Genomic DNA, 13,582 nt, shown 5'->3' with positions numbered 1-13,582 from the left:
GAGTGACAGAACAGAGCGGAGCTTGTTTTTTATTGTTGTGAAATGTGGTCAGCAGCATTCCAATCCTCCTCCTGCCCTTCATCAATACCGAGATATTGCTCTCTCTCGCTCTCTCTCTTTCTCTCACACACACATTTTTTTTTCCATTTTGTAATTTTCTTTGTCTCTTATTTATCCAACACACACCATATCTTCTAAATAGACTGACATTTATATATTTTTAAAAAAATAATTTATTAAATTATTTTGTAGGAATCATCTGGTTCTAATATTATGAACTAAATTACTGATACAACTTAGTGTGTTGTAAAATATATATATATATATAGAAATACTTCAAACACAGTACAAACACAGCAAGACTGACACAAAAGTGACATCTTTGTTTTTTCGTATTAGATTACCCAGCTATTTGTATAATTTGCTGATAATTTGAGTTTTTAGTCAATACTGTAAAAAAACAAAAACAAAAACAAAAACAAAAACAAAAACAAAAACAAAAAATTAAATGAGAACACATTGTAAGGAGGCAGCATGTGAATGTCTGAGGACAAGCAAAGATCTTCAGCGGACCACACACATGTACAGTATGGTCACATTTTGACAATTGAAGCTAGCCGTGGTGAATATCATGACAGCTGATTATAACATTATGGTTTGGGTCTCACATCAAGCGCTAACTTTGAGTAGTTTGCAGGATGTGATTTTTTTAAAGTGAGTATACTTTCTTTTGCTCAGCCCTGGTATCAGAGGCACAGAGTGTAATCAGTGCATGGCTAACATTAGCATGAGACTGTGCAGCTGTGTGTGTGACACCTTTCCCATGACTGACTGGGTAGTTGATTGGAAAGTGGAGGGCTTTGGTTTAAAATCTTGAGTGAGGAAACCAAATATTTTTGCTGGGCCAGTATATTGAAATTTAGACGCACTTTGGATGGGCCTTTCAAGGGACAAATAAGAAAATTTTCACTAAGTAGTAAACATCATAGCAATGACTTCTATCAGGTTCTGAGCACTGATTAAGGGAAGTGAGCTTTAGAACAAAAAGTGTTAACGTTGACAAATTTAGTTGTTTTATAAAAATCCAGTTCTTTAAACATTATTAGGGACAAGGATTTTATCCCTGGCAGCAGTGCTTCTGGCTTGGTTGGGTGCAACATACAGCACAAATGGCTGTTTGTGTGTGGGAAGCCTGTGAGGGATCATGCAACAAACACATCTGCATGTGTTCCGCCCTTCAGGTGAAGCTCCTTGCTTTCAGGTGAAAAGAAGCGGCTGGTGAATCCATTTGTATAGGACGAGAGTCTGCAGCTCTTGCAGACCAGCAACTGATGTTAGCAGCCCTTATGGGAAGTTACATGTCCTGCTTCTGTCTGGCCACAGCTGTGATGAGGGCGGCACCTTTCCCGCTGCCCTCTTCTGATGGGAGGAAGGTCACATCACACTGAGGAGCCAAAACACTGGTAGTCTCTTGGAGGACTTTAGAAAAACTGCAAACAGCATCAGAAGAAAAAAAATAGTTTAGTTTTTATAAAGTTATTTGAAGATATTAAATCGAGTGTAAAACTAGATGTGGCCAGTCACAAACAACAACATGTTTAATTGAACTGAATCATTGTTAATGTGATTGGAACCTGTAGAACACTATCACAATGACAAATAATATAAATAAATAATAATGATAACGCACTGTGGATGTAGTTTGTAGAGTGCCCCATCTACCCCCACAGTGATGTTCAGATGGTCCAGGCCACGATTCTCTCTCATCTTATCGACCACGGCTGCCATTCCTGCCCCACACAGCTGAGCTGCGCGACGTGACACTGCTCCACATACCTATATAACAATGACAGCCTTTATCATTATTGCAACACTTAACAGTCTGTTGGTGCCACAGTTTAGAGCTAGACAATGTCATATTGCTCCACAAATCAGAGCGAAAGGTCTTACCAAATGAGGTTGCAACAGAGAACATGATTTTCTGAGCATTGTACTAGGACAAAATTTAAACTCTTAACCTTTTTCCTGCCATTTGAGACACGTTTGGGACAAGAAATAGGCTAGCGGGGGGCAGAATTATGCTATAAACGCTTACTTTTAATAGTTCTTCACAAGGCTCTGAAGTTTCAAGTGGTACATTATCATCTAAACTCTCCCAGTAGTGAACTAATAGACCTTTTTCACACATTTTGACATGACATGACAGGAAAAGCACAAGTGTAACTAATAACATTAATGGTGGCTGCATCACCTTAGGTGTAGGAGGCATCATGAATGTTATTTGTTACACCTGTGTTCTTCCTGCAATGACTAATCTAAATATTCCCTGTGAAGAAAGCTTTTTGGTCCTGTACATACGTATGTAATCAACCTTAATGAATTATGACTTATACCTTGTAAATAAAACACAATAAAATATAAAACACAATGAGCCTGTCAATGTTCGTTCTATAGAGTTGTCATATAATAACAGAACACTGAACACTGAATACATTATACCTTAAATTTTAGTTTGAGAACACACTGGCACAATAGATGGCTCCAAGTGTCCAATGAAGCCACACTGGTGAACCATCATGCACTATGCAAGGGTCATGAATCTGGAGAAACTAAATGCGATTCAGCCATCATCAATGTTATTATTTCATGTGTGCTTTTCCTACTTTGAAATGCTAAATCTAAATCTGTTGTGAAAAAGGTCTATTGTTCACCAAAAAACAGGACGTCTGACTTGTTTTGTGTTAGTTGCTCAACTCTTTTCTATCTTCTACCTCTTTGACAATGATGCTGTCGTCACAGGTGCTGTCCAGCCCCAGCTGTTGGAGAATGGATCTGACCTGCAGTAAAGCCAGGCGGTCACTAGAAGGAGACGGCACAGTTACAAAAACTAAAGCAACATCACAGTCATATAGGTGCATGTGTGTGGTGATGTGGTGGCATAAGCAGATTTAAAAGACATTATTGAGTACTGGACAAAGCTTTTATTCACACACACACAGACAGATATGGTTTTACCTACCTCTCTATTTGTGACAGGTATTTAGTTTGGAATATTCCAGGTGTTTTTAAAGGTTCAGTGACATGTCCTCTGAACAACAAACCTCCTCTGGTTAAATCCAAGAGCACCTGACGGACAACTTCACCTAAATACATCCCACTGGTCAGCTTTTCAAACCTGCACACACACAAAAACACATATTATTTGTGACCACCTGAACAAGTTACAGGCTACAGAACAGTTCAGTAGATCTAAAAACACACAGAATCACTGGACCATGAGACACACACACATGCATAAAAGTATGCAAGTTATATGTAACCTGAGAACACAACCACATGATTAACACAAACTTTAAAAAACATGTACAGGTATGACAATATGCATTTCTAACCTTTGTTTTCCAGCGTTAACTGAGTTTTGGTCCACCTCAACGTCATAAGGTGTGATGATGTCATCCAGCGAGCCATCATCACCCAGACCTCCCCACTCTGTGTTTATACACATCCTTCGTATCTTATCATCCTGCTGGGAGAAGAAACCAAAAAATGACGAGGTTAAATGTACCAATTACCATCCAAAAACTCAGTTTTTCACCAGTGAACTAAAACCTTCAGTGTTTTATAAGAGTTCTTTTACCATATCTCCCTGACGTTCAGGTGTCCCCTCTTCTCTTTCCATTTTTCCTTCCTCTTGTTTGGTCTTCTCAATATTCTTCAGTTCCTCCATGTAACAAAGATTACTGCCAGTTCCTTTGAAACAGAGGGACATTGTTGATTTCTGTATCGCATAAAACATGTGCTGATTGTCAAATTCAGTTGCTTTTGATTATAGAGAAAATCCAGTTTACTTAGCAACAGGTATGTGGTGAACAGTTGCACCAACAACACACTTTAACCCTAAACTTAATTCCAGCTGTAATCTGACAACAAAGACCTAAACCTTCAACAGCACAGTGAAAAACTAACAACCAACCAAAATGTCCTCACTTTTTACAAAAAATGTTCTAATACATACCAGCTATCAGTCCGATTTCACACTGAGGGTCTTCATAGGCACAACTCATCATGGTCCCAACTGTGTCATTGACAACAGCTACTATGTCCAGGTCAAACTCCTATAGACACAAACATATACACAATATGTGTACACAACACACAGACACATACACACATTAATTGATGCAACTGTATAGTCAAATTACTGCAGGATATGTCTTCATAGACACAAAAACACATGCATACATGCTTTTATCACCCAACATCCAAGTAAATGTTTGTATATTCACAGTTTATAAGAATAGCTGTGATTCCTGAAATTCTGTCAAAAGGATGTCCCATTATTTCTCTTCATAATTTGGTGAAAGACAGTTTTGTGCATCTGGCAGGGTTATTGTCCAAATATGTAAAGAGTGCAGCATTATTCTTTCACCTCAGTGGACAAAACCCAGGTCATCTTTATAAAACTCAGACTCACGTTGCGTCTCTTAATGGCCTCCCTCAGCATGCCGACAACATCATGTCCTTCACAGTCTGTGGCCTTGTAGCCTTTGGTCCAGCTCACCAATGTGCCCTGCAGGACATACAAAGGTTGCAAAAAGTTACAAGGTTGATATTTTTCTTTCTTTTTGTCTTTTTGGTTTCATAACTAGTTGATGATTGACTTTCATTCTTATGAGAAAAAGGATTCTGTACATGTAACAAACCCTGACATAAGTGAACTAAAACCCACAGTACAGAAAAGACAGTCTGATGTCCATGCTCACCGTGTCAATTGCTGTCTGCTCGCAGGGGAAAGAGAAGGTGAAGCCTGCAGGAAGATGAGCGTTCTTCATTCCCATGTAGTCCAGGAAGTCACTGATACACTGCACTATGTGATCAAACAACTACAGACAGACACAGAGAGACAGAGACAGAAAATCTGTTTACTTAAATTCCAGGACTGTTTTTATTCCACCCTGATTTAGCTCCTTTTGGACTTTGAAAACACACACACTAATAATGTATTGTCACAGGTGAATATAGTGTCAAGTACTATAAAAAGGTTATTGAGAGCACATACATTTGGAATGTACATTATGCCCTCAAAGACACTTTATGGAAGTAGGTTCATCAGTATGTGTCAGGCTATTACCATTATAATTCCAACAAAAATACTAAATAGAGAGGAATAAATATGTTGTAGGGCTGCAACTAACAATTATTTTTATTATCATTTAATCTGTCGATTATTTTCTTGATTAATCAATTAATCATTTGGTCCGTAACATGTCAGAAAATGGTGAAAAATGTTGATCTCTGTTTCTCCAAGCCCAAGGTGCAACCTCAAATATCTTGTTTTGTCCCAGCCAACAGTCCACAACCCGAAGATATTCAGTTTACTGTCATAGAAGACTAAAGAAGCCAGAAAATATACACATTTGAGAAGCTGGAACAAGAGAATTTTTGCATTTTTTTCTATAAAAAAATGACCCAAAACCATGATTGATTATCAAAATAGTTGATTAATTAACCAATCCTTGCAGCTCTGTTACTCTATGTTGTATGTTTACTAAGATAAAGAGACCTTCTGCACAGTCTGACTTCACTATCCTCTTGGCATTTAGTCTTTGTAATTAATCTTTGCTTAATTATATCAAAACATTATTAATATTTTCTGCTTTGGATGTTCTTGCTTACTTGACTGAATGTTGCCATACATCGCGGTTATAGTACAACTCAAATTATTGCCAGTAGACCGGCATCAACAGTTATCTAGTAATCTTTTATCATGATAAAATAATAATATGAATGGTTTGCAGGTGAGAAAGTGTACAAAAAAGCCATAAACAAGTGGTAATTATTGGCTAATGTTTAGTTCTGTATTATGCCTTCAGCAGGACGTTAGTATTAGAGGATACAATTCAGAACCATCTGTTGTGAGCTTTTTGTTATCAGATGGGCTTTATCTATTTTTGTATGGTTAATTCATTCAGTATGCGTACAAAAAGGGTCTCACACTCTGGCTCCATGTGCATTTCTCTTTTATTAAGATGACATTTTGGCCCTCAGGCCTTCTTCAAGATCAACAATCAAGACTGATTGATGGTTATTGATCTTGAAGAAGGCCTGAGGGCTGAAACGTCATCTTAATAAAAGAGAAATGCATATGGAGCCAGAGTGTGAGACATTTTTTTCCTTCTCTCAAGTCTACTTCCAGTGAGCAACACCGCACTACAACCCTTGCTGTGTGTCACTTTTCCATTATATAATTTCTCTTACAGCCTTTTCTTTATGACCCTATGTCATACCACTATTGCTACTACTACTTAAAATACTAATTAACTTCCATAAATGAAAATAATTCACTAAAACCAACTAAGTTTCATGTGTTCTGTGTGCCTATCAGTACTAGTCTGTCTGTCTTCATTATTTAAAACTAAAAAAGCTAACAGTACATCTGTATGTGTGTGTCCTACCTCTTCTCCAGTTCCCTGCATTATCTCCAGTGGTATGGTGTAGATCTTATGGTAGAGTCTTGAGTTCTGTTGCAGACCTTTTTTAAAGTCCACCAGCAGAGTCCTGAAGTTGGTTCCTCCCAGATCCAAGGCTAGGTATTTCCCACGCTCTTGAAAATCACAAAAAGTAAGCTTATTGATTACATAATTCACTTAAATTAAGTTAAATTTGTTCATCCTCTTGTGGGCTATTACAAAAGGGTAACACTTTAAGTCTCCCTATTCAGCATTTATAACCAGTATATAAACATTAAATAAATGGTTTATAACACACTATAATGTAGTTATAAGCAGATTTAAGTGTTTATTAATGAACAGTAATTGTCAACAATCACAACTTCTCCTATGAATGTATATTTTATATTATTACAATTGTGTTTAACTATATTTACTTTCATTATCTGTTTATACACCAGCCTCCACTAATGGATGCCCAGTAGGGCCGCAACTTGATGATTATTTACATTATAAATTAATATGCCAATTATTTTCTCAATTAATCGTTTGATCTATAAAATGTCAAAAAAATAGTGAAAAATTACTGTTATAATTTCCCAGAGTCACAGGTGACGTTTTTAGATGTTTGTCCGACCAAATAACTCAAATATATTCAGTTTACTAAATGTATGACAAAGAACAGCATTAAATCATCATATCTGAGAAGTTGAAAACAGCTCATTTCGGTCATTTTTGCTTAAAAATGACAAATGATTATTTGATTATCCAAAGAGTTGCAGATTAATTTTCTGTCAATCAACTAATTGATTCATTGACTAATTATTGCAGCTCTGGTGCCCACAGGAAGCGTTAAAGCTGATTACAACTACATTATAGACTGTTACCAACTGTTTATATACTGCTTATAAATGCTAGATAGGGAAACTTAAAGTTAAGTGTTGCTGTGCCAAAACCAACAGTGGTGTTTTATTTTCTGACCTGTGCCGTCAGGTGTGTGGTACACAAAAGAAGGCAGCATCTTGATGCCTGAAGATATTTTACTCTTCAGTCCCGCCTCCAGCCCCGCCCTCATCCTGGCCTTGACCAATTGGAGCTGCTCTTGATTCAGTCTGAAGGGAGACAGTGTCTCATCCACCTGGAATACAGGTGAGATAATCACATATGTGAGCATTACTGGTGATTTTGTGTACACCTGTGAAGACATATACCACACAACACACACACACACACACACTCACACCAACCTAACCTTTCTCCTCTGTGATGCCAGTCGTTGGGCGACTGCTGCTACCAAGGCAGCTCCTTTGCTGCTGCCGCTGTCTGACAGGACGAATCTGACATGGCACTCAGGAAGCAACCTCCTTACCACTTTATGGAGACGTTTAGGATACCTGAAATGGAGGGAATGCAATGTTTAACCTTTGGTGACCTCTACTGGTAATGTGCAGGAGCTGCAACAACAACACACATTACTGGTTTCAGCGGAGTATCCAAATTATATTTTAAATAGTCTCAACACTGTGACCACTGAGATGGATAATTCAAACTGTATCTAAATTATTTAATATATGTTTAGCAAGCTGTTCAATTATATACATAGAAGTAGTAAATATTGCTAATTAGCGGTACTTTCTGATTAGCCTGATTAGTTATTTTTGGCAAGTTTCAAGGCAAAAGAAGACATGGAGCTGGAACAAGCAACAATATTCCTGCTCAAGAATCTCAGACTATCTCAGATGAGTCCAAACTTGTTTTTATTTCAGATAAAAAAAGTTGTATGTTTCTTTTTTTCTGTTGATTTTTACTGTGCTGGCATGTGAATATGATTATTGGTGACTATTTCTTTAAAAACTTACTGTGGGTGCATCTTGTACAAAGTTCCATCCATGCCTACAGTGATCCTCAATTTCCTCAAATTCCGGTTTTGTTTGATTCGAGTCAAGATAGCAGCCAGTCCTGCAGCCACTAGATTTGAGGACCTGAAGGACACGATGGTGCTGACATGTTGAACAGCAATGCAGTCGTCAGGCGATGGGGTCAAATCAAGCTCAGTGAGAATGTCTCTGGTGTTCTTCAGGCCATTTTTGTACCTGAGAAAGATGGACATTTATAGTTTCTTACTGTTTTCAGACAGATGGAGTTTGACACAGAAAGAAAAAGATAACTTACTCCTCCATGGCTGCCACATGTGCAGTGGTTATCTTCCCCTTGGTCTTTAGAGCATTAGACACATGTCCATCAAACAGCAGTCCCAGTTTAGCCATCTTTAATACAACCAGCCTCACCAGCTCACCCAGATACATCCCACTGACCATCTTCTCAAAGCTAGAACACGGAAAGAAATATGGAAACAGAGAAACAGCAGGAATGAAGGTTGATATAGCGTCACTCGTGCTGTTCCATATCATGAAAAAGACAAAGCTGCTTTCCCTACAGTTGTTTTCCAGGGTTGTTGGACGCTGCATCGACGTCTCTGTCAAACTCAGTAATGAAATCTTTCAGAGCCCCGTCATCTCCAAAGGCTCCCCACTCAGTGTTCACACACATCCTGCCCTCGTCGCCCTCCACCAGGTCAACATGACGTAGCTCCTCCATGTAGCATGCATTGGTTCCTGTACCTAAACACCCAAACAGACAGGATATTAATGTAATTATAGTCTTAACCATCATCATATCATGCCAAACATACACCAACCTTAAAATGGTCCTAATCGTAAATTAACCTTAATTTAAACCAAAACTAGTTTAATTTATATTGTAATCTAAATCTCTAACCCCAAAAACAAACCGTAAACATAATCCTTGCAAAAGTGAGGACAGGCCAAGTGTGCACATATATGATGCACTACAAGAAGGAGCAGCAATGTGGTGGCAACAGGTACATTCAAATTTTGAAACTGTATAATTTCATTATCATGTTCAAATATGCAAATTTTGGCCATGATATGAACACTATGAACACACCATTACTGCTAAAATATAAAGGTTTTGGTGGATACTGATGTATTAGTCAGAGTGAGAGATAATGCAGGACAATATGATGGTTCTGCAATTTAAACAAACTTTTGTGAGGCTTAGAAAAGTGTTAGTTTAACTCATAATGTATAATTTTTTAGTCCGTGGTTTGTTTAGTTGTTGCATTGTTTTACTGTATTACTGTTTTTGGTCCACCACCTATATACATAAAAAATAAAGATGGAAGATATAACTGATGAAATATTACAAAAACACACCCACACACTTAACAAAACACACTGAAGTTAGATAGATAATAGATGAATGTAGATTTACAGCTGCCTTAACACAGCTACAGTGAACAATATGAATTATATAATAATACTCACCAATGATGAGTCCAACTTCACAGTACCGGTCATCAAAACCACAGGTCATCATGGTCGCCACAGTGTCATTAACCATGGCTAACACCTCTACATCCATACCCTGCAGAGTGAGTTACAGAGTGATGAACCAGGTTATAAGTAACGTCAACTACAGTGCATAGTAGATAATAAGTAGTGTCTGCAATGTGATAATCTGCATTTTTTCACTTTATGTTACTGTTCATGTTTGTATCTATTCAGAGGTGACCATATGCATCACTCCGAATAAAAACTTTAAAAAAATCACCCTAATGCACACACACAGTGGTTAAAACTATCTGGCAAAAGTTAAAATGTAAAAATAAAATCTCATACTGTCCTGGTTCTCTACATCAGATTTCAGTACCCCTAATAGTGGAATCTGATTGGATGATGTCAGATATGATCAATATCCAATATCTAAATTACTGAAAGTTTCTTTGGATGGAAGCATCAGCTACACGTCTAAAATAAGCAGTCAATCAAAAGTTACATCCCAGTTCTGTTGAGGGCTGACTGATACATGAGAAATAGTTTGTGGGTAATACTGATAAAGGATAGGTTCTTACATCAGTACTGACATGCCTGTATGCACACTGAAGGGGTTATTGGTCGCTGCAATTATTCTTTCTGTCCATACTGGATGCAAAGAGATCCCTTCCTATAGACCAACAACCCTTTCAACATACCTATAGGCATGTCAGTATTGTTTGAAGATAATAATAAAGTAGTGAATATCTGGCGTCCTACCCCTGTTCTGTCAACAGCCTCTCTGAGGACCTGGACCACATCTTTCCCCTGAAGGCCTCGAGCCCGGTAGTTCTTACTCCAGTTTAACAATAATCCCTAGAGAGAGAAGAGAAAAGATTAGGTGGTTTCTGTGTGTGTAAAGTTTAAAATGACAAAGCCACCTCTGCTCCCTGGAGCCAGGGGCAGACAGGACATGACAGAAAATATACTCCATCTTGCACAATGATGCAGTCCAAAGGTGTAAAGTCGATCATTACGAGTCCATAAAGGCCAGGATGATTCATGCAGGGCAGGCCATGAAAATCAGATGGATGAATATAGATTGTTATTACCTGATTCAAGGTGGATTGTTCACAAGGGAAAGAGAAGGTGAAGGCCAGAGGATGTTTCTTCTCCAAACTGATGTTCTTCTCATGCAGGAAGTCCTTTAGAGACTCGGACACATGGTCAAATAACTACACACAGAGAGTGAGACAGATAGAGAGAGAGAGAGACGGTTGAGATATTATAAACCCCCTTCTCTCTGTTGATGCACCTTCCTCAACCCCCCCCTACTTCTGCTCTATCCTGCTCCCAAAATGCTCAAATTCAGGTGCTTTTTCTGGTCCCTCTTCAATTTCACCTTCCCTTGTTCGTCTTCCTTTTCACTCCCCCTCTCCTCTTCACCTCCTTACCTCTGTTCCTTTCCCGTTGAGAAGCTCCTTAGGTATCGAATAGGTCTTCTCCTCCATCTCTACTCCTCCCCTCCTAATCCCCATGCCCTCTCTCACTTCAACTTGGAGCACTTTAAACTTGGAACCTCCGAGATCCAAGGCCAGAAACTGTCCTTTCTCTGCAGGAGAGGAGGAAAGAGACAAAAAATGTATAATATTTCAAGATTTCATCAACATGGTTTTTGGTAGATTAGATGAATCCCAAACATCAACTTACACTAAAGCCTTTAAGTGTTTGGAAAACATTACCTGATCCATCCGGAGTGGAGCGGACATGTGTTGGCAGCATCTTCACTGCTGCTGCAGCATTGCTTTCAGCAGAAAGCCCCTTCTTCATTTCAGCCTGGAAACGAGCCGAGATGTCCGTTAGCTGGTCGTCATGGATACGCATGGCATACAGAAACCTGTCCACCTAGAAAAAACGAAAGGAGAGACAGAGGAAACAGACATAAAGAGAAATTAGCCATACTAATTTATTCTCCGCCGTCGGAGCGAGAGAAAGAAAAGATAGATGCCGAAAAGAGGAAAGAGGGAGAAAAGGTGAGAGTGGGAGTCAGGTAAAGGAGAAGAGCTCTGATGGTTTTCTCCTGGAAATTTGTACCATCACACCCCGTCCGCCATCTTTTATACACAGAGTCGGGTTCTAATTCTTCATCACAAACCTCATATTTTATTCTCATGGGAAAACTATATCCATAAGATCCAAAACAAACTATTCTGTGAACAGATGTTATGTTCCCAGCCTGAGAAAACAGCTGTTCAAGAGAAACTTCTTTACCCACAAAACAATGTAATAAACAAAGACCCAGTAGATTCTTGGACACTTTCATCCCTTTTCTTTTTAGACTTTCTGCATTTTGGGTAAAACATCCACATAACATAATACTATCTACTATCTATTATCAATGTTGTGACCATTATGTGGTAACAGTAACTTAATCTACCACATTATTAGGAAATAATACATATAGAATGTGAGCAAGAAAAGCTACAAATCTTTATAAATTAGCAAAACTCCCTCAAGCTCAGTCGCACCCTGTTTTCTCAGCCAAACTATCACTGTGACAACACGTTTAGAGCACAAGGTCCCTTTGGCCGTGCACCTGCTGGGTGTCACTCTGTATTTGTGTATGAGAGTGAGTGTGTGCAGCTTTGAGTGTGTCAATGCTTTGTCCCTGGGAGAGTGTGCGATGAGCCCATCTGTACAAAGAGAGGAGTAGAGGCGTTGCCTGGGGAAGGATGTTAATCATTGTTCAGGACAGACAAATGGTGACACTTTAACTATTGATTATGGCACCTTAAATAACTTATTACAGCACTGGCTACTGCCTTATCTTGTAGGTCTGTGAAGGTTTCTGGGTCATGGTATATCAAGAAGGGCTACGTGAAAGGGAACTAGACTTGCTTTAGATTCTTGAAGATGTTTCGTCTCTTATCCAAAATGCTTTTTCAGTTGCAAAATGTCTTCAAGAACCTAAAGTCAGATAGCACTTGACACAGCCCTTCTGGGTGTGCTTTATCTTTTAGATTTTGCAAAGGTAGTTGTGTTTTTTAACAACTATCTTTATTATATAATAAAGCCTGCCATAAAAGCCTACAGTGATTGATGAAGCAGACAAAACCTGTGTTAAACTTGTTATGATTTGCATATACAATGTTTTACAGTAATTATTTCAGCTAAAACAAGGCAATAATGTCTGCAATGTCTGTTCAATTTGAAATTAATTGTTGTACAAATGCATTAAAGTACAACAGTTGCTTAGATTAGGATACTGTGTTCATTTTGCAAATCATTAAGTGCAAAACGAATATTGTCCCGAGAGCTTTTAGTAGACTTTTAGACTTTTAGTATTACTGCAACAGAAACATACGATTAGCTGAGAAGTTGCGTGTTTATTGAGTAATGCTGTGGAGTAGCTCTCACCTTCTTTGTGGGGTCCTCCTGGAGTTTGGAGAAGAAGAAAGAAACAAGATGAACAGCCAACATCTTGATGTACGACACGCCACCAGGAAACTCTTCTAGTTGGTTTGTTGATGAGTTTGTGTTCCTCACACTCCACACACTCCAATGAAATAACGATGAGAAATTATTTCAGTGGGTGCACATACTAATAAACAGAAAAGTCTGATTTCCTCCTCTCTGTCCCGCTCTGTCTTGTTTTGTTCTCACTGACTGGGTCCACTGAGCAGAGACCAACCTCTGCACCAACTCAATGATTAACCCCTTTCATCATTTCCTCCTCTCTTTATGGCCCAATCCTGACTTCTTTCTAGTTTCACAGTGTCTCTACCGACCTGAGCTACA

The 13,582-nt window shown here is 38.6% G+C and overlaps 1 protein-coding gene across 2 annotated transcripts; it reads right to left on the bottom strand.

Moving 5' to 3' along the window:
* On the bottom strand, positions 1-13,462 carry hkdc1 (hexokinase domain containing 1). Of its 2 annotated transcripts, none has more exons than XM_067591662.1 (21): positions 13,202-13,462; positions 11,527-11,689; positions 11,239-11,396; positions 10,897-11,019; positions 10,565-10,660; positions 9,797-9,896; positions 8,887-9,070; positions 8,622-8,777; positions 8,309-8,542; positions 7,702-7,843; positions 7,431-7,587; positions 6,456-6,604; positions 4,764-4,883; positions 4,475-4,570; positions 4,016-4,115; positions 3,638-3,750; positions 3,393-3,523; positions 3,020-3,175; positions 2,772-2,859; positions 1,691-1,836; positions 1-1,490 (listed from the first exon to the last, which is right to left on the bottom strand). In XM_067591662.1, exons 1-21 carry the CDS (start codon positions 13,262-13,264, stop codon positions 1,355-1,357), a joined length of 2,811 nt encoding a protein of 936 aa, XP_067447763.1. In that variant the 5' UTR covers positions 13,265-13,462; the 3' UTR covers positions 1-1,354. The 2 variants fall into 2 exon arrangements, with proteins under 2 accessions (XP_067447763.1, XP_067447755.1); XM_067591654.1 differs by having other exon boundaries at positions 2-1,490; positions 3,393-3,526.
* Positions 13,463-13,582: the final 120 nt, after the last annotated feature.

Source organism: Thunnus thynnus, chromosome 1, assembly GCF_963924715.1.
Source record: "Thunnus thynnus chromosome 1, fThuThy2.1, whole genome shotgun sequence".
NCBI classification, from domain to species: Eukaryota; Metazoa; Chordata; class Actinopteri; order Scombriformes; family Scombridae; genus Thunnus; species Thunnus thynnus.
This window is presented reverse-complemented; position numbering and strand designations above follow the sequence as displayed.

Bases quoted from the DNA above. Each gene is read 5' to 3' on its own strand.
- hkdc1 (XM_067591654.1), bottom strand. From the start codon at position 13,264: ATGTTGGCTGTTCATCTTGTTTCTTTCTTCTTCTCCAAACTCCAGGAG. The intron at 11,397-11,526 runs GTAATGTTTTCC...CCTCTCCTGCAG, and splicing joins CTCCACTCCGGATGGATCAG to AGAAAGGACAGTTTCTGGCC. The intron at 10,661-10,896 runs GTAATAACAATC...TTCTCTCTCTAG, and splicing joins AACAATCCACCTTGAATCAG to GGATTATTGTTAAACTGGAG.